The 27,912-nt window shown below is 45.8% G+C and overlaps 2 protein-coding genes across 9 annotated transcripts in view; one reads left to right on the plus strand and one right to left on the minus strand.

Moving 5' to 3' along the window:
• Positions 1–11,818: 11,818 nt before the first annotated feature.
• TMEM60 (transmembrane protein 60) lies at positions 11,819–21,438 on the minus strand. 5 transcript variants are annotated; one of them, XM_039517907.1, is made up of 2 exons: positions 21,421–21,438; positions 11,819–12,473 (listed from the first exon to the last, which is right to left on the minus strand). In XM_039517907.1, exon 2 carries the CDS (start codon positions 12,422–12,424, stop codon positions 12,020–12,022), a length of 405 nt encoding a protein of 134 aa, XP_039373841.1. In that variant the 5' UTR covers positions 12,425–12,473; positions 21,421–21,438; the 3' UTR covers positions 11,819–12,019. The 5 variants fall into 5 exon arrangements, with proteins under 5 accessions (XP_039373841.1, XP_039373828.1, XP_039373824.1 ...); XM_039517894.1 differs by lacking the exon at positions 21,421–21,438 and adding an exon at positions 21,210–21,348; XM_039517890.1 differs by lacking the exon at positions 21,421–21,438 and adding an exon at positions 21,117–21,304.
• PHTF2 (putative homeodomain transcription factor 2) overlaps positions 20,809–27,912 on the plus strand; it is a 174,070-nt gene continuing 166,966 nt past the window's right edge. Inside the window, exon 1 of one of the 4 annotated variants that reach the window (XM_039517872.1) lies at positions 20,809–20,916. The gene's annotated coding sequence lies outside the window, so the exon portion shown is untranslated. Of the gene's footprint in view, positions 20,917–21,053; positions 21,218–21,349; positions 21,492–21,560; positions 21,584–27,912 lie in introns of those variants that run through there. The other 3 variants (XM_039517871.1, XM_039517865.1, XM_039517873.1) reach the window with 3 other exon arrangements.

Below are 27,912 nucleotides of genomic sequence, written 5' to 3' on the forward strand. Positions count from 1 at the left end.
AGCTGAGTGCTTCCATCACCTAAGAAGTGTTATGTTAAGACTAATATACATCCTGTAGTAACGGTTTCTTTATAAAATGCATTGTTCATTTTTATATTTAGTTATGCTGTAGCACTCATTTCCTTCCTGCTTTTAAAAATGTGTTTCTTGCTCTTTTATGACACTGTCTGAATTGCCCCACCCTACACAACATACTTCTTTAAATTTAAGATGATCTGCACTTGACTTCTGTTTTTGCTGGAGGTGGACAGTGACATCACAATGGTCTGAACACTGAGTTGCAGCTTTCTCAGCCATGAACTAAGCGGGGTGTTGACTTAGATAATTTGTGTTGTGATTATTCTAATGGTCACATAGTGATACCTGCTTAGACTGCCTGAGACTTGGAAAGATGTAGGTCAGGTTTCTGATATTGTCACTATTCTTCTCCAGCAAAATTGGAAGTTCAAGCCTGGATAAATCCTAAAGTGGTCAAACATAAGATGGGCTCAGTTTTTAAAAATGTCCTACATCACAAAGATGCCATGAAGAGAACACACATTTTGTGTGTAGTTCAACTGTGAAACTTAGCTGTGTGATTTCCACCTCTGGGTACATTTACACAGCAAAAAAAAACTCTCCTGATAGTGAATCTTAGTGCAAGCCCGAGTCAGCTGGCCCAGGCTCTATGGGGCTAAAACTAGTAGTGTAGACGTTTGGGCTCAGGCTGGAACCTAGGCTCTGATTCCTGGCAAGGAGGAAGGGTCTCAGAGTCTAGGCTCCAGCCCAAGCATATACACTGCTATTTTTAGCTCTGTAGCACAAGCCCCATGATCTCAAGTCAGTTGACCTGGGCTCTGAGCCTTGCTGCAGTGTTTTGTTTTTGTTTGTTTGTTTTCCTGCATAGATGTACCCTAAGGCCTGGTCCACACTAAGACTTTAATTCGAATTTAGCAGCGTTAATTCGAATTAACCGTGCACCCGTCCACACCAGGAAACCATTTAATTCGACATAGAGGGCTCTTTAGTTCGAATTCTGTACTCCTCCCCGACGAGGGGAGTAGCGCTAAATTTGACATGGCCATGTAGAATTAGGCTAGGTGTGGACGTAAATTGACCTTAGTAGCTCCGGGAGCTATCCCACACTGCACCACTCTGTTGACGCTCTGCACAGCAGTCCGAGCTTGGATGTTCTGATCAGCCACACAGGAAAAGCCCCAGGAAAATTTGAATTCCTTTTCCTGTCTGGCCAGTTTGAATCTCATTTCCTGGTTGGACATCGGGGCGAGCTCAGCAGCACTGGCAACGATGCAGAGCTCTCCAGCAGAGGAGTCCAGGCAATCTCTGAATAGAAAGAGGGCCCCAGCATAAACTGACCGGGAAGTCTTGGATCTGCTCGGTGTGTGGGGCGAGGAGTCTGTGCTTTAGGAGCTGCGCTCCAAAAAACGGAATGCAAAGACCTACGAGAAGGTCTCCAAAGCCATGACAGACAGAGGATCCAGCTGGGATGCAACGCAGTGCCGCCTGAAAATCAAGGACCTGAAACAAGGCTACCAGAAGACCAAAGCGGCAAACGGACGCTCCGGAGCCTGCCACCACTGCCTCACCAGTGGCCGTGGACTCTGACGATGGGATAGTGTCGAGGGCCAGTTCCTTGGCGATGTTTGCGGACGGGGAAGATGAGGAAGGGTTTGTGGAGGACGAGGTAGGCGACAGCACTTACAATGCTGGTTTCCCCGACAGCCAGGATCTCATCATCACCCTCACGGAGAGCCCCTACCAACACTCCCCGGCCGTTAACCCGGACCCTGAATCAGGGGAAGGATCAGTCGGTAAGTGCTTAAAACATGTAAACTTTTATTATTAATGGAATAGGAATCTGAACTATGTGAAAAGGAGATCTATATATATGGGGATAGAACAGAAATCCTCCTGGGAGATCTCCACGAAGCTCTCCTGGAGGTAATCGAAAAGCCTCCGCAGGAGGTTCCTGGGGAGAGCTGCCTTATTGGGTGCTCCGTGGTAGCACACCTTTCCGCACGAGGCTTTCATGAGGTACTCAGGGAGCATTGCCTCCCCGAGCACGGCTGCATAGGCCCCTGGTTTGTGCCGGCTTTCACGCAGCATGCGCTCTCTATCTCCTTCAGTGACCGTCCTCAGGGTGATCTCGCTCGGAGACTCCTGCATCTAATTAGGGGAATTACTGTAATGTTACGCCTGGTCCAAAGTATTTTTAAAAAATCTCCGGACAGACGGCGTAGCAGAGACTCAGCACGCTGCTGCGTGACAAGCATAACGGAAAGCCAAAGAATCAAATGGACGCTCATGGAGGGAGGGGGAACTGAGGACGCAAGGTATCCCACAGTTCCTGCAGTCTCCGAAAAGCATTTGCATTCTTGGCTGATCTCCCAATGTACGGTCAAACACATTGTCTGCGGCGGTTCAGGGCATAGCTCGTCAATGTACCCCCCTCCCCCACCCCCAGAAGGAAAAGGAAAAAAAATCGTCTCTTGACTCTTTTAAATGTCACCCTATGTGTACTGAATGCTGCTGGTAGACGCGATGCTGCGGCACTGTACTGTAGCATCCTCTCCCCCCTCTCCGCCTCATGGGTGGCTGATGGTGCAGTAAGACTGATATCCGTTGTCGTCATCATCAGCCCTGCTGTAGATGGTGTAGTGCAATACGACTGGTACCCGTCCTCGTCATCAGCCCATAAGTAGACGGCCTGCTAACCGTCTTCATCATAGCAACAGGGGGCTGAGCTCCATCAGCCCCCACCCTTCATGTGTAAAGAAAAGATTCTGTACTGCCTGGACTGTCATAGCAGCAGGATGCTGTTTTCCTCTCCCCCACACTGCTTAATGTCCTGTCTGGACAATCACAGCAGCTGGAGGCTGCCTTCCCCTCATTTCATTTCAGTAACAAGTCACTGTTTCTTATTCCTGCATTCTGTATTACTTCAGCACACAAATCAGGGGACACTGCAACGGTAGTCCGGGAAGGCTGGGGGAGGAGGGAAGCAACAGGTGGGGTTGTTGCAGGAGCACCCCCTGTGAATGCCATGCAGCTCATCATTCCTGCATAATCTGACACGGAGTGGCTGTGCTCTCTGGTTCTCTGAAACACTGGATCTCTACTACACTAGCCCGATATTCTATGCAGGAATTATTCTATTATTCTATTCTATTCTATTTTTAGATACCCTAAAGGAGGGATTGACTCGGGGAGTCATTCCCAGTTTTGTCTTTTGTGCCCCCGGCTGATCTCGGCCAGGGGCACCTATGACAGCAGCAGAAGGTATAATGCAATACGGCTGGTAACCATCATCACCTTGCCAATTTACAATGGCATGGTAGATGGTACAGTATGGCTGATAACCATCTCTGCTGTCATGCAAAAGCAAATGAATGCTGCTGTGTAGCGCTGCTGAATCGCCTCTGTCCGCGGCATCTAGTACACATACGGTGACAGTGACAAAAGGCAAAACAGGCTCCATGGTTGCCACGCTATGACGTCTGCCAGGGTAATCCAGGGAAAACAGGCTCGAAATGATTGTCTGCTGTTGCTTTCCCGGAGGAAGGAATGAGTGACTACATGTACCCAGAACCACCCGTGACAATGAAATTTGCACCATCAGGCACTGGGATCTCAACCTGGAATTCCAAGGGTTGGGGGACACTGCGATGGGGTGGAACAGGGGCAGAGTTTATGCTTTCTGAATTGCCTGCAGCAGGAGTGCGCACGAGATAGGTGCTGCGCATGCTCTTGTTCACAGTCACAGACTAGACTGTGTTCATTGTTCGCAAAAATGTATCTTTGCAAGGAATTCACTCCCTTTTTCCCATCACACAGCTTCGACTGTCTCCAGACCTGCCACAGCATCCCCCTCACAGAGGCTGGCAAAGATTAGGCGGCGAAAGAAAAAGACATGGGACAAGATGTTCGCTGAACTTATGGGCTGCTCCCGAGCCGAGGCGGACCAGCAGAGCCAGTGGAGGGAGACCCTCTCTCTGTACCAGCACACTCACAGCGAACGGGAGGAGAGGTGGCGTGAGGAAGACAAGCAGGCGACTCAAACGCTGCTTGGACTAATGAGGGAGCAAACGGACACGCTCCGGCGCCTTGTGCATGTTCTGCAGGACCGCAGGCAGGAGGACAGAGCCCCCCTGCAGTGTATCTGCAACCGCCCTCCCCCGCCACAAAGTCCCATACCCCCCTCACCCAAAATAACCAGAAGGAGGGGTGCCAGGGGGCGTTAAAACTGCCACTGCACCCCAGCAGAGTGCTCAAGTACCCAAAAGCTCCCATTCCCTAAATTTTGAGAAGTCCTTTCCTTCCCGCCTCACCCAAGCCCCCGTCCCAGTTTCATCCCCTAACTGGCTAGTTGATAATAAAAAATACTTTTCTGTTAATTACTGTTTCCGTCATGTTCTTTTAGAGGAGACTGTGTTTGAAGGGGGGTGGGGGGTTGGTAATTGGACAGGACAGTCACCTTTACCAGGGTACAGACACGGGGGCAGGATCAGCAGCAGGTCACACACACAGTGCAGTCAGTAGGCACCCTGGTCGGTATGGGAGGTGGTTTCCAGGTTCTGTGTGGGTGGGGGGATGTGACTTTGTAGCGGGGGAGGGCGGTTACACATCTTATGCAGCGGTCCTTGTCCTGGACCGCTGAGTCACGCAGCAGAGGAATCTGTATCCGTCCTCCTCCGCCACAAGGTCACATAGCCCCCGCACAGAGAATCCCAAAAAGGAGAGATGGCAGGCTCCGTTGAAACAACCAGTCCGGCACTGCGGACCGCTCTAGGAGCAGGAACCTGTTATTCCTCGAGTTCAGAGGCGGTCTTTACATCACCGCACACCCTACCCAGCACAGTCTGCATCCCAGTTTCAACCCTTTAACGCAAAGTCATTAATAAAGAAACCTTTCTTAAGTAACAATGGAACATGTATTTTATTTTTACACGTGTGTTGGAAGAGGGGGAAACGGGGTATGTAACTGCAGAGGATAGTCAACAGTAACTGGGTAAAGAAACAGGGGCAGGTTCAGCTTCTCTGTAAAGAAACTGAACAGTCACAGGTCACACTGCTCGCTGCTCCTTGAAGAGTTCCTTGTCGCTGTCCAAGGCGCCTGTATAGGGCTTCATGAGCCAGGGCATTAGCGGGTAGGCTGGGTCCCCGAGGATCACTATAGGCATCTGCACATCCCCAACAGTTATTTTGTGGTCCGGGAAGAAACTACCTTCCTGCAGGTGTCTAAACAGACCACAGTTCCTGAAAACACGCGTGTCATGAACCTTGCCTGGCCACCCGACGTTGATGTTGATAAAACGTCCCCTATGGTCCACCAGTGCTTGCAGCACCATTGAAAAGTAGCCCGATTTCTCAGCAGCTGACTGTGGAAGAGGTGGACGATAAGGTGCGAGGAGGTGAAAACGGCCATAACTGCACTGGGCTCCATGCTCGCAGTGCTGTGGTGTCCGTGCTGTCACTGACCAGAAAAGTGCACGAACAGATTGCCCGCAGGTGCTTTCGGGGAGGGAGGGAGGACGTGATTGACAGTTCAATGATGACAGTTACCCAAAACCACCCTCAACATATTTTTCCCCCAGCAGGCATTGGGGGCTCTACCCAGCATTCCAATGGGCAGCGGGGACTGCGGGAACTGTGGGATAGCTTCCCACAGTGCACCGCTTCCAAAGTCGACGCTGGCCCCGTTAGTGTGGAATCACGAAGTCGAATTACTGTCCTTAGTGTGGATACACAAATTCGACTTCGTAAGGTCGATTCCACAAATTCGAATTAAGTTGAATCGAACTACTCTTGTAGTGTAGACATACCCTTAGTCTCAAGATAACCAAGCTCATGGCCATGATGTGACAAGATGTGCAGTAGCCATTTGGATGATTTAATTTCCTCCAGTCTATTATGATGGTACTTGGGAATGAGTGGGCTCCAGTCTGAGATTATCTCAGAAGGTAAAATGTTTTCCTAATGTAACTATTAGCTTATTTTCAGCAACTCTAAAACTGACAGTTTTTTCTAACTGGAAAATTATTGTTTTCCTTTGGACTCAAGTGCAGTGATTATTAAAAGGGTTGCCTGATAGCAGTTAAACTTATGGGAATATAATCATAAATCCTTATTTTCATATGCTCATTCTAACTTTGAACTGAAGTTTCTCATGCTTTGAACCCCAATGGTAATTTTTGGAAATGTTGAGAAAAATATGTATAACCACCTGAGATATGAGTGTAAAAAAAGTTGCACTAAAATTATGTTTATTCCATACACTTTAAAAAAAAAACCCAGCAACTCCATTTGAAAATTCTGGGGCTAATTTCTTTCCATTTTCCGAACAGGTTCAGAGTTACATTTAGAAAACAGTTCTATAGATGAAAGTTTAAGCCACATAATCTTGTTGAGCCTTAGTTGGGAGTAAGGCAGTGCATGCAATTCCCTTAAACACTATCTTCTACAAACTGACTTCTGTTCTCCCCTCTCTCTCTTTCCACCAGTTTGAGCAGTCACAGAACTAACCTCTCCTCTTCTGTGATAATCAAATATACTTGTAAATAATTGTAAAAGTGGTTTACATTGTTAGCTTATTATTATTTGTATTACCATGGTGCCTAGGAACCCTAGCCATGGGGTACCTCATTGTGCTAGGTATGGTACAGACAAAGAACAAATATTGAAGTAAAACAAGAGGCAAATGATGGATACAGGCAGATGGGGGAATGCAAGTAATCAGATAATATTGGTAAATATTGGTAGGCCAGTGGTCCCGCGTACTGCTGGCGGACAAGCATCCACCAAAATGCCGCCACCGAAATGCCGCTTTTCAGCGGCATTTCGGCAGCGAGGCCGTTTGATGATGCTAATTCGGCGGCATTTTGATGGCGATGCCTCTTGATGTTGCTGCTTCTTGGCGGAATTTCAGCGGATGCTTGTCCGCCGGCTACAGTCATTGGTGGCTTGTCGTCTGGCACCCACCACTGGAAAAGGTTGGGGACCACTGGTGTAGGCAGCGGTCTCTGCACACCAGCAGCCTAACCACTGTGAGGTTTTATGTAGACATGGCAGAGGAGAGTTTTGAGGAGGGATCTGAAGGTGGATGAGAGCGCTTTATGGAAGTTCATGGGGAGCACCTCCCAAGCATGTGGGGCAGCATGAGAGAAAGCATGAAGGTGTTTGAAAATTTAGTAAGTGGGCAGGGAAGGCTGATCAGAGACAAGCACCAGGGTCTTGATAGAGAATAGGATAGGTAGAGTAGGGACTAACTGTGCAGAACCTTGAAAATGAAAGCAGCTTATGTTGATCAGATAGAGAATGGGAAATCAGTGAAGGGATTCAAAGAGAGGAGGGTGACATAGTCAAAGTGGTGAGCTAGGAAAATGATCTCTGCAATCTGAATGGATATGTGCAAGGCCAGACAGAAGACAAATCAAAGTCAGATGAGAGCTTGGATGAGAGTTTTAGCTGAATGGACGGACAGAAAGGGTCATATCTTAGAGATGTTACACAGAAATAATCTGCAAAACTCCAGACAAAGTTTGGATGTGAGGCTCTAGAGCAGGGATCAGGAACCTTTGGCATGTGGCCCGTCAGGGAAATCTGCTGGCAGTCGGGGACAGTTTGTTTACCTGCAGCATCTGCAGGTTTGGCCAATTGCAGCTCCCACTGGCCGCGATTCACTGTTCCAGGCCAATGGGGGCTGCGGGAAGTGGCGCAGTCCGAGGCATTGCTGAGTCCCCAGGCAAGGTTGAGCAATTCCCTGGTGTGGCCTAATGCTGAAAAGCTGAAAGGAGATATTGTGCATGGTTTCTCCAATGAGCAGAATTTTTGCATAGGCATTTTTTCAATTTGCAGAGATGCAGTAGAACATGTAAGACAGTTTCTATTAGAAATAAGACGTTGCTAGGAATAAAACCAGTCTTTCTCCCCTCCGAGGCTCTTGTACTACTTCTGTCTCCAGATTTCAATTTTCAGTAAGGTGAAGACTACTTTTTGCATCAGTTTTTCATGAAAAGACCCCTGGGGGTGAGGAAGGACTGGATTTTGATATGATCTTGAAGTGTCTGTTCTGTTTGATTTCTAGTGCGGAGCAGTTTGACTAAATAGCTTTTCATACCTGAAACAATTGGGGACAAATTGTCTCCAAAAAGGAGGAGGAAAAGAAAGTGAGGATTTAAATCTTACAATTGGTTTGTGATTCTCTAAGCAGCAAGTCTGAGAATGCTGGATGTTGCAGCATCTGCTGCTGAGGCAGCAGAGGCTAGGGAAGCACAAACTTTGCCTTTTTTGATATGGCAAAAATTTTTCCTAGACTGTCTGGGTCTCTGTACAGACAGGTACAGAAGATTTCTACTGAAATACCTGCTGACTTCTGAAAGAATTTTGTGAGGAACTGACTGACTCAACTGGAGATCTGGTGGCCTTTAGTTTCTCCAAGACCTCATTAGTTTTAAAACTAAAGATCACCTACTTTGTAAGTTTATCTATTGACTTGATATTTTATAGAAATATCTGAATTGTGGAGCCATGTACATTTATTAAGAGAGAGAGCTGATGACAAAGAACCTGTCAGATCTAGGTTCAAAATCCTAAAGTACCCATACAGAGGAAAAACTTGGTAAGATTTACCCTCTGGAACTGCCGAAGAAGATATGTGAGATTCCAAAGATGTTCTTATGCCTGAACTGGAGTCACTTTAAAGGTGAGATTGCAGCAGAATGGCAAGAGATCTGCTTTTCCCAGCTCTGAGAATATCTTGGCACCAGGCTTGAAATTAGTAGCGGTTGTGGACTTTACAGATCTGAATATTGCACCAGCTAATTCTGGAAGCGCTCCCATATTGGGTCACTTGATCTCTGTTCAGATCTCTGTAAAAGAGTATACTAAAGGTTTCAACACCTTTATAAGGTTCCCCATAGATTCTAGAAGAATTCTAGCTTGCCTACCACAGGACATATTCTGAGAACATATCCACGCAGTGGAACTAGCCACTGTGTTTTTAATCTTGGGTCTGATAAAGGGACCTGCTCCTGAGACTCCTTTTGCAAAGGTAGCTGCATTTGGTATACAAATCAACATAAACTTGTGGATTTTCCAACTCCAATATGATTTCCCACAGACTGGTAGCAATCCAGCGTTGCAGGCTTCCAGAGTGCATTTCCCACTCACTTCTCCACTGTCAATGCTGCTCTCATGCTGGTGTGTCTGTGCTGCAGCGAGCTTGGCACACAGCTCTAGGAATGTGGCCTTTTGCATCCAAAAATTCTGCAACCACTGCTCATCGTCCTAAACCTGCATTATGATCCCCCCAGTCAGTGTTTGTTTCCAGGCCCAGATGCAGCTCTCCACTGTCTGCAGCTGCTCCATGAATGCCACCAAACAACCTTGAAATGTTTTCTATTATGTCCCTCAGCAAACTGCCCTCAAAGAAATTGTCACGTGGTACTTCCTGGAGTCTGCAGATACAGGAGAATCATGGCATGTATTTGCAACAGTCATGAGAATAGTGCAAAGCTCTGGGTGCTCCATACTTTCAGAGTGGCAGAAACTGAAAAGTTCTGCATGAGTTTGTGTGATTTTTTAAAATAAGCTGAAAATATTATGGGATAGGAATATTATAGGATGGAGACAGCATGCTGGTAACCTGAAACCTAGCTCCTGGAGATACCTGGATAAGTCATTACTATCCTATAAACATTGCACATATAACTGAAAAGGCATTCACTGGACAGCGATACATGGCACACTGGAATACCTACCCATGGTGCACCGCCCTTTACATCAACACTAAGTGCTCCTGGTAAGCACAATGCCGATACAAGCAACCAAATATGCCCAAATGATATAAATTTCAATGGCTATATGCCAATGTAACTTGCTTCAACCAAAGTTTGTAGTATAGAAATGCTCTTATATGCTACAGCTGTCATCTGCCCTTTGAAGAGGTAAATGAGAAAGCTCACACTGTCAGGTGGAGTTGTCAAGGGGAGTTTGGGGCCTTAGCCCTGTTTCCTGGGAGGGTGTAACAGGCCATGTGGTTGCAGCTCTCTGGATAGCTCAGAAACCTGAGTGTGTTGAGTGGTCCTAAGACAGGGCTGTGCCTAAAGTTACTGGTTCAGATGCCAGAGGCTTAAAACACATGGTATCTTCTCAACTGGACCTGATACACATGCAAAAAGGGGCTGAAATAAGGTTTCACAGGCAATCTTAATTCCAGCCCTTCCTAATTTTTGACTGCTTGACTTTGTACCTTTTCATGTAATTTTCTAAATAGTTAAAGTAAACTGAGAAAACAAATCTTATTGAGGCATAAGAGTGAATACTACAGGGCTCAGCATCAGGGACTGAGATCTTTACATCCACCACACAAACCTCTACTTTTAGAGTTAAGTAACTGATAGCAGTAGTACGAAATCATTCTATAGGTGGACCACATCTAGAAGAGGATGGACATTTTACCAATGGTGGTCTCAAATGTTTGCTGACAAAGAATGGTGAGATTTGGATCTTGGGTTCCATTCCAGGCACTGGAGCAGTGTGTTGTCTACTAGGCATAAAATATACTACCCATTTCCCCCTAAGCTTGATTTTTTTGCCTCTCCCTCCTGACCTGTCCACTGTCTACCAGACCATTGGCCTTTTGTCCCAGTTTTCTAACCTAGTCAATTGTCTTCTCCGCTCTTCAGGATGCTTATCCATCTCCTTGCCCATTCCCTGATCTTTCTTCCCTCTCAGCCTCCAGCTACACACTCCCTTAACCCCTGGACACACACAGTCGCATCCCCACTGGCTCCCAGTCAGTCTCCCTCCCTGGGTGTCTCATCTAATTTCACCATCCTCATCTCCCCTAGCTTGTCTGATGTGTCTCCTTCCCCCAGGCCCACTAGGTGCCTGCTAGGTTACAGACCTAGTCTCCTTATCTGGGGAGGCCCAGTTCCCACCCCCAGGCTCTTTCTACTAATCTACTCCACAATTTCCTAGGTGTGGGTCTTGTCCTCTCTCCACTTGCATCACACAGCTTCCACGAGGCTGCTTTGGTTCCAACAGGGAGGTCACTGTCAGCACAGAGAAGCTCCCAGGTCTTATTTCCAGTCGTTAGCCCCAGAGCAGCTATAACTTGGAGTTTGACTTCACCCTTGTTGCCCTGGGCTTTGTGGGGATGCTACATGAACACTCTGATCAGCACTAGGAGCTGTGAGAGGGAACTGAATCTTCTGAGATTCTTAGCTCATGCCTCTACTGAACATGTGCAAACATTTTTTTGCCCAAAGGCTTATAACTTGCCCAGATTTGTACAGATGGTCACAGAGACTGAAAAAGGCGCATCCCTGACACAAAGTAACTCCCTCCCCCATTTCAGATTCCTTGCTCCAAAATCCAGGAGTGCTAGAGTTTTTGAAAGAGAACCTGACTAAGAAATGGCTGAACCATATTAGCCAAAAATAACTAAAAAAATAATTCTGAGACAGAAACCCCCTGGAAAATTTCAGCCTGAACTGTTAGTCTGGCATGGTTGTAAATTACAGAAAAACAGCATCTTATGTGAAGTATCCAGCCATTGTAATAGGCAGGGCTATTAGCCCTACTTTAATTACTTTCATCTGTTATCAACGCTCAAAAGGAAATTTAGTACATTATAGAAAATTGTATTAGAACTATTGTAAGTAGCTCCCTGGAACTTAATAGTACAATATGTAGTGGAAAACTAAATCCTCTTCCCAGCATTTAAACAGGTTGCACTCTTTAGAATGGATGGTCTAGTAGCTTTATGAGGCCGTGAAGCTGTTTTAACAAATTAAGTCATGTTTAGAAACACAGCTGAAGTCAAACATACTTTATTTACATGAGGATATTTGTGACAGTTCTAAAATAAGAACTGAACAAATCCACTTTAATACCAGCCTGTCTTAAATAAAATTTTCAGAATGACATTTGTAGTTGCTGTGTGCAGTTTAAGCTTGTACCAAGATAGGATGATCCAGTAATTTGATATTGGTCAACTTGAAAAAGTTGTTACAACTTAGTCTCTTCGTACATAGAAGATGTTATATCCAAGCTCAATCATTCCCCCCATGAGTAAGGCCCATAAGGGGATAAAGACATACACTAGTTTCATTTCAGTAAATTGTTGCAGTTTAGCGCAGAGGGCAAGGCAGAAAGCTAATTTAAGCAGCATTGCGATGAGGTACCAGGCCTTTTTCTTTATATTTTGAGAACCATTGCGAGGGTCATAACCAGACTTGCATCGCCCAGCCATTTTTACAATTAGCATAACGAGTAGGATAGTATCAAATATCCAAACAGGAATAAAGATAAGAAACCAGTTCCATGGTGCTTTCTCATCCAATTTTAACACCAACATGATCAGGAAGAGTAATGTGAAAAGCCATGTGAGCAGCACTCTCTGCGCCAGGGACATTCTCATTTAAACAGCTTTGATAGGGAGTTATTTTCCCCCAACTCTCAGCAACAACCTAAGACAAGGGGAAAAAAAAAAAGTCAAAAAAATGGCATATCCAAAACATATGGAATATATCTTGAAGAATCGCATGCAAAAGTTTCACTTTTTGTTCTTGCTTTCAGAACCCACCACAATCCCACCTTACCTAGATAGTAGACCATATTTCTCATTTCCATTTTATGACTCTGTTCTTCCAATGATACAAGACTTAACACTGAGCATTTTAATTCTGGTCCTCTTCCCAAATTAATTCATCACTCATAAACCTGAATGCTTTTGTAAGCCAATTAGCCAAGCCCCCAACCTCATGTCCCTAACAAAACACTCTGCAGAGCAAATACAGCAATTTACAGTTAAACTATAGAAGCCTTAATCCTAAATTAACCTTAACTTTGGACTTCTCTGTGCAGCCTGTCATCTTTGTGAATCTCTCTAGATTGTGGTCTCCAAAGCAGAAACTGTATTTGTTGGTTTGTACAAGGCTGAACACATTATCAAACACTTTTTCCAGGACTATGACATACATGGAAATGTTACGTTACTTAGTCGCTGCCAAAGCACAAATAGTGTGCAAATTTCTCTAAAAATGGATGCTGCTCTTGTAAATAGCAAAGACACTCATTGAAATGTCGTGCAAACTGCGGCTCAGACTGAATGATCTAAGGGAAACTTAATAAAGATTAAGGACAATTTTTGTGATAACTTAGCCAGTAGGCACTCAGCCCTTTGCGCAGTTAGTGTGGGCTCTGACATGAGTTGTATTACAGGAGTGCTTAGAGGGCAGTCAGGGACCAATGCCCCGCTGAACTGGATATGGTGTGTATGCACAAACAGGCTCCAATTACAATCTAAGTTTATTTTGTTTCCTATTCACAGCTCTAGTTGCTCATGATTTTAGCTTGGTGTCACAAGAGCTGGAGTTCTGAGGGCTCCTGCATACAGCCCTATATATGACCTGCTTCTACAATATTAGAGAGAAAATTTCAAAGCAGGAAAGATAGACCAGTGATTTCAAAAATACCAAACCCCTCCTACCCACATCCTCAGAAATGTGTTTTAGATCCATGGTTACACAGATTTTTCTGCTTCCACTATTTCTCTCCCACTCTCTATCAGGTGGTGATTTCAGAAAGTCAAACCCTATAGACATTTTTCCAAAGAGGACCTCAGTTGCCTAACAGCACATATTCAGATTTGTACAACTTTCTTCTGATTTAATCTTTAAGAAGCAAGGAGCTTTGCCCAGGAGACAGAAAAAGATATTCCTATCTACTTAAGTGCAGAGACCCATTGTTTACTGAATGTACTTCTCCCACATGCTCTGATTCCAAATTCCCATAGAAAGGAATAAACAACAAAAGCTGCTGTCAAGGGATAAAACAAGAATGCTGCCTGGCTGGTGGGGGTACTATCAAGGAGATGTGGTCTGGAAATGGTACTTTCATAAATGCACATCATCCAAGAAGGCGACTACTACTTGGATAACCAGATTCAGCAACTGTTGCCACAGACACCACAAGGGGAAGGATTGGCACCAAGGGAACTAGAAAGAGTAGAAACCGAAGAAACAAACTGATCACTTGTGACACAGGGCTAGGAGGCATTCAGCCTGGCTAGAATTATCAAATAGTTATCAGATAACCAGTAAGTCAACTATTGAGGAACTCTCTTTCTGGAGGAATGGAACAGGAAGCTATAGGGGACATAGCTGATGGGCATCCTTGCAGTTTGGTAGCTGTTTGCCTTGTGACAGGTTATTCAATCATCCTGAAAATGCAAACAATTGTCAGTAGTGATTCCATATTAAGAAGAGTGGAGAGAGAACTCAGCAAGGGACAGAAGGATAACAGGATGGTGTGTTGTCTCCCTGGAGCAAATATTTGACATGTAATTGCATGACTGGACAGGATTATGAAGTAAATTGGCAAGTCTCTACTGCTGATGAAACATTAGAACCAATGACTTCGCATCACATGGAACTATACAGATTACAAGTGACTTAGATTTTGAAAAGGAGCTGAAGAAGATAAAAGACCAAGTTTTATTAAGTTTCCCTTAGATCATTCAGTCTGAGCCGCAGTTTGCACGACATTTCAATGAGTGTCTTTGCTATTTACAAGAGCAGCATCCATTTTTAGAGAAATTTGCACACTATTTGTGCTTTGGCAGCGACTAAGTAACGTAACATTTCCATGTATGTCATAATCCTGGAAAAAGTGTTTGATAATGTGTTCAGCCTTGTACAAACCAACAAATACAGTTTCTGCTTTGGAGACCACAATCTAGAGAGATTCACAAAGGTGACAGGCTGCACAGAGAAGTCCAAAGTTAAGGTTAATTTAGGATTAAGGCTTCTATCTATTCTCATAGATCCTTCTAGTCCTATGAATAGAAGGCTGAAGGAGATGAATTGCTGGCTGCACTACAAGTGGATATTTTGTGGAACAGTAGGCCACATTCCAGTGCGAGGAGGAGCACTACGAACGAGATGGCCTGCATCTCGCAGGCTGGGGGTTATGGGGGCTAAATTTCTCAGCTGGAGACTAGCAGAAGCAGCCTGGAAAGCATTAACCTAACAAAGAAAGGTGAGAGTGGAGGAGGCAAATGTGGTAAGAACTCAAATTCAACATGTTCCGAACACATTGAACAGATGTGGGAAAGCATGTGAAGAGAAGAAATTGTTTAACAATGCTAGAAGTATGAGTAACAAGCAAGAGGAACTGAAAATTCTCAATGAATAGAAAATTGATATTGACCTTAATGAAATGGGTGGGACAAATCACAGGTCTGGAATGTCAAATATCATTGGTTATAACCTGCTTAGGAAGGATAGTGACACCACTACCTGTTTCAGAGTTATGATTAATGCAAAACTATATGATCATGACTGCATATAGATCACTGTGCTAACTACTGGGGAGACCTGTTACAGACCACCAAATCGAAACAGGCTGTTCTTAAACTGTCCTCTAAGTTACTCCTTTTGTACCTGTTTAATGTATGGGGGAAAAAATGGTTGTTATGGAGGACTTCAATTTGAGAGTCATGAAATAGAGGTTTTATGCAGCTGGTAGTAAAACATTGGAATTTATAAACTTATAAATGACTATTTTCTAACACAAAAAGATACTGCACCCAACACAAGAACTATTTTGGACCACATTATGATGGATAAAGATGAGTTAATCACTGGACTGGAAACTGCCCATTGACCAATGATCTTGACCTGATTATATTCAATATAGACAATGAGGACAGTCCCAACTAATAATTTATATATTTGGTGCTTCTCAAAGGGGCTAAATTTCCCCTAGTTGAGAAAAATTATGAGAGAAACTTATTGGAAAGAAAAATTAGATGTAAAAATGTGAATAAAAACCAGTAGTTTAAATATGTTCTTTAGAGAAGGAATACTTAACAAGACATGTATAGCCAAAACACTTACATATACCAAACGGACAGCTTCCTTCCATAAAAATGGTGACCTAACAACAAGAGATTACATCATCCATCTCTCCTCCATTCCCCCTACTCCAAAACATGTTAAACTATGGAAGGGGGGCTTTTGTTTGGACATCTCTACTAGAATTCCTTAGAGGTTTCCTCATTGTATCCTGTAAAGGGGGGTTTGGGGTCGATCCTTTACCTCAGTGAGACAAATTTGTCAGATCCCAGGAGATCTTGTAGAAGCCTCTGTCCCTGCACCACCACTGGTCCCCAGCACTCAGGCAGGATGGCTCCAATAGAACTGTGCTATGAGGAAATTCTCTCTTACAGGGAATGCGCCACAGAAAAAGGCAACACACTCTGAATGGGGAGTTGAAAATCAAGCATGGAGGCTCCTCTCCACATTGGGATGTAGGGAGTATGATATGATCCAAGAAATGCAGAAAATCTTGTCTGCTCTTTTAGGTTTCTTGAAGTCAAAATTTTGCTCTTGGAGGATGTGTGTGTGTGCAACTCATTTATTTTAGTGGAAATATTGATGCACGAAACAAGGGTAGAACCTGACCGTAGAGCTTGGCAGGTAAGAAAAGGTCAATGTTTTGGTAATAGTATATTAATGATTTGGACTCAATTTTTTTAAAAACTGTTCTACTCACCTTTAAAAGGATAAGGATATCCTAAAACAATGTTTCAGTTCAAGGAACAACCTCATTCCTGTAGCACTGAATGTTAAGAATGATTGTCCTGATCAATTTTCTTCAACTAATCCATGGGCATTTTACCTTATTGAATGGCTTTAGTCACAAATCTATCTTACTAGGCCAAAGCATTTTATTTCTCTTGAGTTAAAAATGAACATTTACATTTTTTAGGGAAAGAAAACTGACATTCACTAGCTCCAACTAATTATCCAAATGGAAAGAAATACCATCTTCTGTTGTGTTTTTGGCATATACTGTACAGTTGTTATTCTCTGCTCTTGGGGAATAAGTTATTGTCAGTTGCCTCGTTATTTGGGACACTTCATATTCTCAGCCTCCTTTTGCTGGCCTAAAGGCACCAACAGCAAGAATCATGGATATCCCTTTTATTTTGGGATATTAAGGCTTGTCTGTCCCTGAAAACTGATCTGGAATAAAGTAGGGTGTTAATTTAAAGTAGATTAACTGTTTTAGTGGATGCTCTTACTCCCCCATAAATGCCATATTCTAAATTCGTTTAATCCAGAATAACTCCCTAAGTCAATAAACCCTTACTCTATGGCTATACGCTGGAGACTGGAGTGTAGCCATAGCCTACACCAGTGGTTTTCAAACCATGGGTCGCAACCCAGAATTGGGTCATGGAATGGAAGGGACTGGGTCGCAGCGGCTCTGGTCAGCGCCATGGACCAGGCCATTAAAAGTCCCATTGGCGGTGCTGCCCGGCTAAGGCAGGTTAGTCCCTACCTGTTCCAACACCGTGCTACGCCCCAGAAGCAGCCAGCAGCAGGACTGGCTCCTACGCTGGGGGCGGGGCCCCACAGGGGTCCATGCGCAGACCCCATCCTGAGCACCTGCTCAGCACTCCCATTGGCCACTGTGTGGTGGGTGTGAGCCATGCAGAGCCACTTGCACACCTCCACCTAGGAGCCAGACCTGCTGCTGGCTGCTTCCAGGGTGCAGCGTGGTCCACAGTGCCAGGACAGGCGGGAAGCCTGCCTCTGTACCCTGGTTGTGCTGCTGACCGGGAGCTGCTGGAGGCAAGCCTGTGCCCCAGCCCTGAGCCCCCCCCCAAACCTGGAGCTGCTTCCTGCACCCTAAAACCCTCATCCCCAGCCCAGAGCCTGCACCCCCAGCCCAAAGCCCCTCCCACACCGCAATCCCCTGCCTCAGCCATGAGCCCTCCCAACCCAGAGCCCCCTCCTGCACCCCTCATCCCTGGCCCCACCTGAGAGCCTGCACCCCCAGTCTTGACCCAGCCCAGAGCCCCTTCCCACACCCCAAACTCCTCATCCCCAGCTCCACTGGTTCACGGGCATCAACAATTTTCATCAACTGGGTTGCCAGAAAAAAAATTTGAAAACCACTGGCCTACACTGATAGGAGTAACAAAGAATCCTGTGGCACCTTATAGACTAACAGACGTTTTGCAGCATGAGCTTTCGTGGGTGAATACCCACTTCTTCGGATGCAAGTGGTGGAAATTTCCAGGGGGGGGCATATATATATGCAGCAAGAGAGCAGCTAGAAGGTTAGTATAACACTGATAGGAGTGTTTTTTTCTGTCAAGGTAGGAACAGCACCTCCCTGAATGATGTTGGCCAAATGATGATGGACAAATACTTCTGCTGATGGATACATCAAGAGTGAGGGTTATGTTGGTGTTTTTTTTCCCCTACACCCCTGTGACACAGGTATGCTGCTGTAAGTATCATGTGTAGGCCAACCAAGCCTGAGTCTAGAGGAGCATTTCCTGTGGTTAGGCCCGGCCAATTAGGAGAAGCAGGTTTCTGGAATTCATAGCTGACTTCTGAGATCATGAATGCCTCAGGGTCTCCCTGCACTGCCTGGTCTGTTCCCCACTCAAGGCGATTACTTGAAGCAGGCAGCAGCTATATTCCTGTCCTCTGTGTCAGCAGGGTTCCTTCACAGCAGAAGGTGCTTGTGAGTCACTGACGTTCCCTGAAGTGCATGAGTCTCCACCCCTGCCCCAGGGGTGCCATGGGGGGGGTAGGGGAGGGCTCTAGCCCCTCCGCCCGTTTCCTAGGGGAGATCTACTCACTGTAGCCCCAGACAGAGCTCCTAACTGCAACAGCCTGAGGGCTTGGCTACACTTACAAATTTGCAGCGCTGCAGCAGGGCGTGAAAACACACCCTCTCCAGCGCTGCAAATTGTGGCACTGCAAAGCGCCAGTGTGGTCAAAGCCCCCAGCGCTGTCCGTTATTCCCCACAGGGAGGTGGAGTACGGACAGCGCTGGGAGAGCTCTCTCCGGGAGCTGGTGCTTTGACTACACTTAGCGCTTCAAAGCGCTACCGGGGCAGCGCTTTGAAGTGCTAAGTGTAGCCACAGCCTTAGTGTGATATGTGATAAGTTCTGAAGCTGGAAGCAGCACAGCCTTTGGGGCAGGGAGTTTGTTTATAAACAGAGGCAGGGTGATTAAGATAACAAAAGACTTAGCATTAAAGTAAATTAAGGATGATCCTAAAAGCTCTGCCAGGGACTTCAGTTAAAAGATAGGAAACAAAGGGTAGGACTAAAAGGTGAGAATGGAGAGAGGTAAATACTGGTGTCCCTCAGAGGTCTGTACTGGGACCGTCCTATTCAACATATTCATAAATGATCTGGAAAAAGGGGTAAACAGTGAGGTGGTAAAATGTGCAGATAGTACAAAATTACTCAAGATAGCTAAGTCTAAAGCAGACTGCGAAGAGTTAGAAATTGGGTGACTGGGCAACACAATGCCAGAAGAATTCAATGCTGATAAATGCAAAGTAATGAACTTGGCAAAATACAATCTCAACTATACATATAAAATGATGGGGTCTAAATTAGCTGAACCCGTCAATAAAGAAATCTTGGAGTCATCGTGGATAGTTCTCTGAAAACACCAGCTCAATTAAAAAAGCTAACAGAATAATAAGGAATTGTTATTTACTCCTCATAACACAAGAACTAGGAGTCACCAAATGAAATTAATAGGCAGCAGATTTAAAACAAACAAACAAAGTATTTCTTCACAGTCAACATGTGGAACTCTTTGCTAGGGGATGTTGTGAAGGCCAAAACTATAATGGTTCCAATAAGAACTAGTTAAGTTCATGGAGGATAGGTCCAGCAATGGCTACTAGCCAGAGATCTAACACCATGTTCTGCATGTCCCTTGCTGCTTGCTAGAAGCTGGGAGTGAGCAACAGAGGAACTTGAGGATTGCTCAGTGCCTGTTCTGTTCATTCCCCTGTGACACCTGGCATTGGCCACTGTCAGAAGACAGGATACTGGGCTAGATGGACCTTTGGTCTGACACCATATAGCCCCTGATGTTCTTATATAGAACCCAGATGTCTCTGTTCCCTGCTCTCCTCCCAGAGGGGAGGAGGCCTGACAGGGGCTCTCGCTCTCCACAGAGTTAGTAATAAAGTAAGAATATACGTTAACATTTTAAACCTAACCAGTCCCTTAAGTGACTTGCCACAAGATGACAGAACATGTTATTAGGGCTTAGTGGGTCTAATATTTATTTAAATTTCTTTTATAAAGGAATTAGAGACAGGGCTCCTGTCAAATAACAAAACTAGTTTGTTCAAGTGCCTAAGTAGCCCCAGGAAACATGGTTAAAGTTGCGCCCCACCCCCCCGGGAAATGGCGCCTCTGCCCTGGCCGGACTCGCAGCTCCCCTGGGTCCAAGGGGAGGCTTCGCGCTGCCTGCCAGCTGCGCTGCCCTCTCGCGCCTCTGCTCTGGTTCCTCGCGCAGCGGGTCGCCTCAACCAACCGCCAGCTCTGAAAGGCTCGGGGGCGGGGTCCCCTCCGTGCACCAGCTCCCTCCCGCCCTCCCTGCGGCCTGTTCGGCCTGTGATGGGCCCGCATTAGGCACGGACAGCGGGTTCGGCCCCCGCAACAGCAGCTAGCCCCGTCCCCGGTGGGAACCCGTCCCCGGGACCAGGAGACGAGAGGCCCCGCCTCTCCCTGTACCTACCAGGCAGGCCCGGGCCGCCCTGCGCAGCACCCGCTGCTGCCTCACCCCGCGACCGAGGCCAGAGCCTGCCCTCTCCCTTCGCAGGGTCTCGGCTCATCACGTCGCAGCCCCCGGCCCCCACACGCGTTGCGAGGGGCCCAGCCAGCAAACGGGTCCCAGCTGGAGAGGACGGCCCCCCTCATTAGGGAAAAGACAGAGCGCGAGAGACGCTCAGACCATCTCTACAGCGCGCCCATTGGCTAGCCCACCACGCGTTAAACAGACTCTGCCAGCGCCCATTGGGCAGCAGAGGAGCCGATCAAGTTGAAGCCGTCTATGTACCACGTCTATTAGGTAGACCAGATGCCCATCAAACTGAGCCCTGCCTTCGCCCCATAGCCATTGGGTATATGAGAAGCTCAATTCACACTCAGCCCGCCCAAGTTTTCCCTTCTTCCAATTCAGGGACAGGGACGTCAATTAAACAGGACAGCATCAAGTCAGCGACTCCTATTGTGGTAGAGACGGACCCATCTAACGTAATCCCGCCTCACCTCCTCTCCCATTGGATAAAGTTGCCATCCATCAAATATAGCTCCCGCCCCTCTTCATGTAGTCTAATGGGAGGGAGCCCACTTAAATCTTACGGAAGATGGTAAGTGACGTGATGACGAAGCTCCGTATGTCTTGCCTCGGGCTAGGGCGGAGCGTCATTTGAAGCACCGCCCCTTTTCCCTCCCTTCTATCCTGGCCGCGCATTGTTCCCGCCTCTCTATCCCGGCCGCGCGCTGTTGCTGCCGTCGCGGCTCTGCCTCATTGTCGAGCTCGCGCTTCCCTACAGCTGTTGCCTTTCGTTACCCCCGCACAGCTGCTGTTGTCTGCGGCGCGCGCTCTCCCCGCTGCCGCCTCATCGCGGCGCCGGGTAACCGGTAAGGCTCGAATCCCAACGGTTACCGGGGTCGGGAGCAGAGGAAAAACCTCCTTACACACGGGAGGAGAGGGGGCAGGCTACGCACCCCGCGTGGGTGGGGGGCGCCAGGCTGGCTCTGGATCCTACGCATACTGGGGCAGGGATAAGGCGATAGTATGCGGGGAGGGGGCTTAGGCTCTGTGGGGTAGGGGAAGGGAAGAGGATGAGCGGCGGGGGGTAGAGCAGCTTCCACACACGAGGAAGGAATGGGGGAGGAAAGAGGGGACTGAGGGGCTGGTAGCCGCGGGGAGGGAGGGGAACAGGGGCTGGTGGCCCGCGGGGCGGGAGGGGAACTGGGGCTGGCGGCCCGCGGGGAGGGAGGGGGCCTGAGGGGCTGGAGCTGTTGTCATTGGAGCTCACTGGTCCTTTTTATTGGGCTATAGTTGGTTTAGCCTTCGGGCTAATAGGCGTACTCTGATATTTTTCAAGCCCTGAACTAATGGTTCCTTATTCATGGGTGCTATGTGAAAAGCCTAATTTTGGAGCTGCTATGAATAACCCTCATTTTCTTGGGAGAGGATGAATTTGGTTCACTAGGTGGAGCAGATGATGGGAATCACATTGACTCTTTTTTTCTTGCCTTCAAGGCCCTGTATCATGCAATCCCTGCTTTCATCTCTGACCTCCTCTCCTTTCATATTCTCACCTTCATACATTGCATCCCTTCCACTCACTTGCCTGTGGGTTTTTTTGCATCCCCACTTCTGCATCTTCCCCACCCAAACACTGACAGCCCCTCTGTTCCAAGCTGCCCTTATGCTTGGATCTTCCTCTCAGAAACTGTTTGCCAGGCCACCTTAGAAGTTCTCTCTAAAACTCCTTCTGGCCTCTCTTCTGAGAGAAGTGGAGGGGAAATAGCTAACAGGTAAAACAAGCTTTGTCTATGACCCTCACTTACTACATTTTGTACACTTCAGTCTGTATGCTCTTTAGACTAAAGACTCTCTTTTCATTTGTTTTATCTGCTGCCTAGTATATTTTTGGGTGCTTGAAAAATAATGGGGAGTTGAGAATTCTGATTATTATTCCAAGCTCTGCCAGCATCTTGCTATGTGACCTTGAGTAAATCGCTTAATCTCTCTGATCGTTAGATACTCATCTGTGATATGATTTACCTCCGAAGAGCATTGTGAGGTTTAATTAATGTTTGTAAAGTGTTCTGAGGTCCTTTTGATTAAAAAATGGTTGAAGATAATGTTATGTGTTAGTGTTATTTTGACATGGCATAGCTTTTTTGGGTCTCCGCTCTCCTAAGAGTGATACAACTACATGGTTTGGAATGTGTCCTCAGTAATCTCCCCAATTTATTACTTTATGTTGATTCGAGAAACCAGATGGCTGCATCTTTTGTTTCAACTAGGGCATCTCTTACTGATATAATCTGTTAATCCCAGTATGTGAAAGGCCACCATTTTTAGCTACATTTAGTGCAATTACTAAATGGTAGGTTATATCCTCATTATGTATTACAGTTCATTAATGCTCTGTGTTTGCTGTTTTTGTGTTTGCAGTATATATGTGTCTCTCTTTGCGAGGAGCTGTATGCCTTTGACTTTTTCTGCAGCTTTGGGTGGCTCTAGTGAACTGCCTTGTTTTGCTGCTTAATTTGTAGCTTCCTGGAAAGGATTATCCTTTTCTCAACACTTCATTTTTGTTTCTGTAAAGTGTTCAGGAACGGATGTGTGTAAGATATAAAACATTTATTTTAGTTTTAAGTTTTGGTTTATTTCTATAGCTCCTATACAGTCTTTGCAAACTATTTTCCGTGCTAAAAGGGAAAATAAAGGATACTGTTTGGAAATGATACATTTTAAGATCCTGATTCATATTTGAAATGGAATTTTCATGTAATTAGGGTCTCTGTTGTAGTGTGTTGTTGGTACCAACATATTTATTACTCTAAATATAAACGTTACTACTAATAAAATGTGAGTTTGAGTCATCTGAGCAACAACTTTGAATTCATGAAAGACTTACTCAACGTGGGTTTGTAGGAAAAATGAATTATACCATACATAACTTCTAAAAAAGTTATTCCAGTAATGTAACATTATAAGCTATTTCTACTTTAGAAAAAGGCCCAGTGCTAGAATAGTTGAAATGTTTCAATAAGTTCACAAATGCATGGGGAAACAAGGAAATACTAATGATCTCGGGCATATATAGTGTAGTTGAATTAAGAGCCCTCGTTCATTTTGATGGAGCAAGACAGCTTATTCCTACACAGCCAGCAGAGTGGAGCAAGCTCTTGGGGCCAAACAATGTTATTCCTGTACTGACTGGCAGGGGTCACTGGAAAGCAATGGCCACTCCTTCTTTCCTCATTCCTGAGAGTGGAATGTATTCTAAATAGGTTTAGGAGAATTAGATTTTTTTTATCAGTAAATGTTGGTAAACTATGATTTCACCTCACACACAAACCAGCTAAAAATATATCCATCTATAATAATCAAAATTTGCAGGTAGGCAAAGTAAGAAAAATGCTATTTGAGAACTTATTAGAGTTTGATTTAAGGATATTTACTTTGTATATTTTGACATGTGATGTTGACGATTTGTGTTATAATGTTTCTTCAAGTATTTGTGCACATTAGATTCCACTTTAGGTCAGTGCGAGTCTAGTGCACTGAAGTGAGATTCTTGTCTGCAGTATGTCTAGATGGTGCATGAGCCCAGCCAAGGCTGCAAAGTGGGCGTGTCTACCACCATCCTCTCATTTCCTTCTCCTGGCCAGTGGCAAGCGTCTGTGCTTCCCATAGTTTTGCAGTTCAGCCAGCTTTTTAAAAATCTTTTTGTAAATAGTTGTTTATACTAGGGTTAGTTTAATTAGTGTTAAGGTAGTTAGTTAAATCTAAAGTAAATCCCAGGGGTTGGTTTGAAACCCAAGGATTTCTTCATAATTATGTGCTATGAGCAGGGCTGTGTTCTCTGTCACGAATAGACAAGAAAGATGTTTATTCTGCTTAGGGGAAGGGCATGTGAGGGACAAATGGCCAATTTGTGCATCCTTGCCCACTACAATGAAAAAGCAGACAGACTATTGTTCCAAGGTCCGTCTAATGGACACAATGAGACCTGTGTGTCCAGTATCAGAACTGGACCCCTAACTTTGAACCGACAGATTCTGTATCAGGAGTGCCCCTCGTCTAGCACAAGACTTTAAGCAGAAGTTGGATGAGAAACATTGATCTTCATCTTCTTCTGTTGTCATCTCAGTGCTCTAAGTGTTCTCATCCTGAGAAGCATTCAGAAATCTACATCTCTAAAGAAATTGTACAGTAAGTCTTCTGGAACTGGTTCAGCACATCAAAAGCACAAGAGCACGTTGGCTCTGTCTGAGGCAGTGCTGTTGGCTCTGGGACCATGAAGTCTGGTGTCTTCACCTGTCCCACTCTGGAGTAATGAAAAACACCCTATTTTGGCATTATCGATATACTAAGCTCTTTGACTAGAGTCCTCACCTCTCTTGGTGCCTTTAACTCCCCAGATCTTTGTCTTGGAAGAGATTTGATGTCTCCCTCTACTGGACTCTTCAGTCTGCAGCTTTTTCAGGACTATTGGCTCTGCCAGTACATCCAAAGCTAACAGCATTATTGTTTATTCTATGCAATTGGAACACTTAGCACCTTCAGTGCAGTCATGTTGCTCAGCACTGCTGTGACAACCAGCAACATCAATATGGTCTGCACCGTCAGTGCAAGAAAGGGTTACTTATCTTGTGCAGTAACTGAGGTTCTTCAAGATGTGTGGCCCTGTGGGTGCTCTACTTCAGGTGATATTGTATCTCGGCGCTGTTAATTGGATATTTTTGGTAGCAGTGCCTGGTCGGGCTATGCGTGTGCAATAGCTGTCTCGTGGCGCCGTTGGAGTCTCATTCAGCACACAGCCAGACCCCCTTAGTTCTTTCTCAATCGTCCTCGACTGAAGACGGAGCTCGGGGTAGTGCGTCAGCTTCTACCCCTGGAGATGGCAAAATAGTTAATTGTTAGCTTCAGTTTAACTTTCCTTAGATGAGTAGTTAGTGTTGTATAAAAAAAAATTCTTTTTTTTTTCCTGTGTTCCCCAGTTCCCTGCTTCCTGTGGAGCACGAACCTCAAAAAGTTCTCGGTCCACCTGGGACTTTACTTTGATCATGCCAGGCTTCTCTGGTTTAAAAAAATTGTGGCTCTTGTAAAGAAGCTATGCTGTGCCCTGATGGGCACACTCTCTGTGTAAGATGCCTCAGAGATGCATGTACCATCCAAGTGTGTCCACTGTAGCAACTTGAAGGTGAGAGCGACCGGGATCTCCACCTCAAAAAATGATCCTAATGGAAAAATCACTTCAACCTGAATCAGAGAAGGACACCCCGAAACCTTCTCCTAAGTGCTCTCCAACTAGGTCTGAACCAACCACAGAGGAGATAGCAGAGGAACCAGAGGAAGAACCCACTCCTGAGGAAGTATCCCCTGAACATAATTCTTCTCCTGATGAAGCCGTAATGCCACCTCCACCCACCCTGGCTGATGACTTTAAACAATTCCAGGAGTTATTCAAATGTATAGCAATTAGCCAGGACATCCCACTTGAAGTCCAAGAAAATCAACATAAACTGTTAAAAATCTTGCAACCATCTTCTTCCTCAAATAGCCTTACTCATAAATGATGCTATTCTAGACCTGGCAGACCCCAGTCACCATGGTGTGGCAGACCCCAGTCACCATTCCTCCCCCCCACCCCCCAACGTGCAAAAGAGTGGACCGAAAATATGTGCTAGCCAAAGAAATAACTTCCTGTTTGCCCAGCCACAACTGAATTCTTTAGCGATTTAAGCTGCTAACCACAGGACCAAACAAACTCAACACTGATCTACACCACAGGGCAAAGACCATAAGCAACTGGACCTTTTGGGCTGCAAGGTCTACACCACCTCGACATTGTAATTCTGGATTGCCAACTACAGTGCCCTTGTGGCTAAATATGATTTAGATAATTATGGAAAACACTTCGAGTTTACCACTGAGATCCCTGAAGACAGGAGAGCACAATTCAAATCTGTGCTTATTGAGAGACCACTGGTCACAAGGATGGCCCTAGAGGCCTCCCTGGATGTTGCCGATAATGTAGCCTGTACCATTGCCACAGCTATAATGATGCGCAGAGCCTCCTGGCTATTGTCATCCGGCATACTGAAAGAGCTACAAGTAAAGGTAGAGGACCTACCTTTCAACAAGGACAAACTTTTTTTTGGCTGAAACTGATGAAGTTCTTCACACCATGAAGGACTCTTGCGTGACTCTTCATACGCTCAGTATCTATACACTGCCCCATGAAAGGAAGCGGTACCAACTCTACCAATGAACCAGGGATACTCAATATACCTGCATTCAATCCAGACTGTACAAGGTGGGCAGACACAAAAATAGGCCACCTTTATGCTGACAGACACAACCACAGCCAGCGGTGTCTCAACCTTCAGGGAACAAACCACGGTTTTGGAGGTCTGGTCAAGGGTCTGAATGACCTCCTCTTGACACCAGCCCTTACCTTCCCATTTGGTCACTGCCTGCACCACCGCCAGGCATGGGAGCGCATTACCCAAGACCATTGGGTCTTAGAAATAATACGGTCGGGCTATTCCATCCCTTTTACTTGCCCTCCACCATACCTTCCTCCCCATCCCTCCTCAGGGACCTGTGTCACGAACACCTCTTAAGACTGGAAGTAGACATCTAGGTGCTGTGGAACCAGTATCAACACAATACAGAGGGGAAAGGTTTTTATTCATACTATTTCTTAACCCAGAAGAAAAGTGGTGGATGGCACCTGATACTAGACCTACGAAAACTCAACAAATCTGTACGCTCCCAAAAATTCAAGATGGTCACCTTAGGCACAATAATCCCAGCGCTGGAACAGGGGGACTAGTTTTTGGCCCTTGACCTACAAGATAGAATCATAGGATATCAGGGTTGGAAGGGACCTCAGGAGGTCATCTAGTCCAACCCCCTGCTCAAAGCAGGACCAATCCCCAGACAGATTTTTACCCAAGTTCCCTAAACGGCCCCTTCAAGGATTGAACTCTCAACCCTGGGTTTAGCAGGCCAATGCTCAAACCACTGAGCATATTTCTGATGCATATTTCCACATTACAGTACATCCATCTCACAGACTATTCCTCCAATTCACAGTGGGACAGGACCATTTCCAATACAGAGTGCTCCCGTTTGGACTATCTACTGCACCAAGCGTGTTCTCCAATACCTTTGCAGTAGTCGCAGCTCACCTGTGCAAACAAGGGATCGTACTTTTCCCATACCTAGATGATTGCCTTCTCAAAGGTCACATGTACACAGACCAAAACAATCACACGACTGACCATCAACCTCTTCAAAAACTGG

Source organism: Mauremys reevesii, linkage group 1 (genome assembly GCF_016161935.1).
Source record: "Mauremys reevesii isolate NIE-2019 linkage group 1, ASM1616193v1, whole genome shotgun sequence".
Classification (NCBI taxonomy): domain Eukaryota; kingdom Metazoa; phylum Chordata; order Testudines; family Geoemydidae; genus Mauremys; species Mauremys reevesii.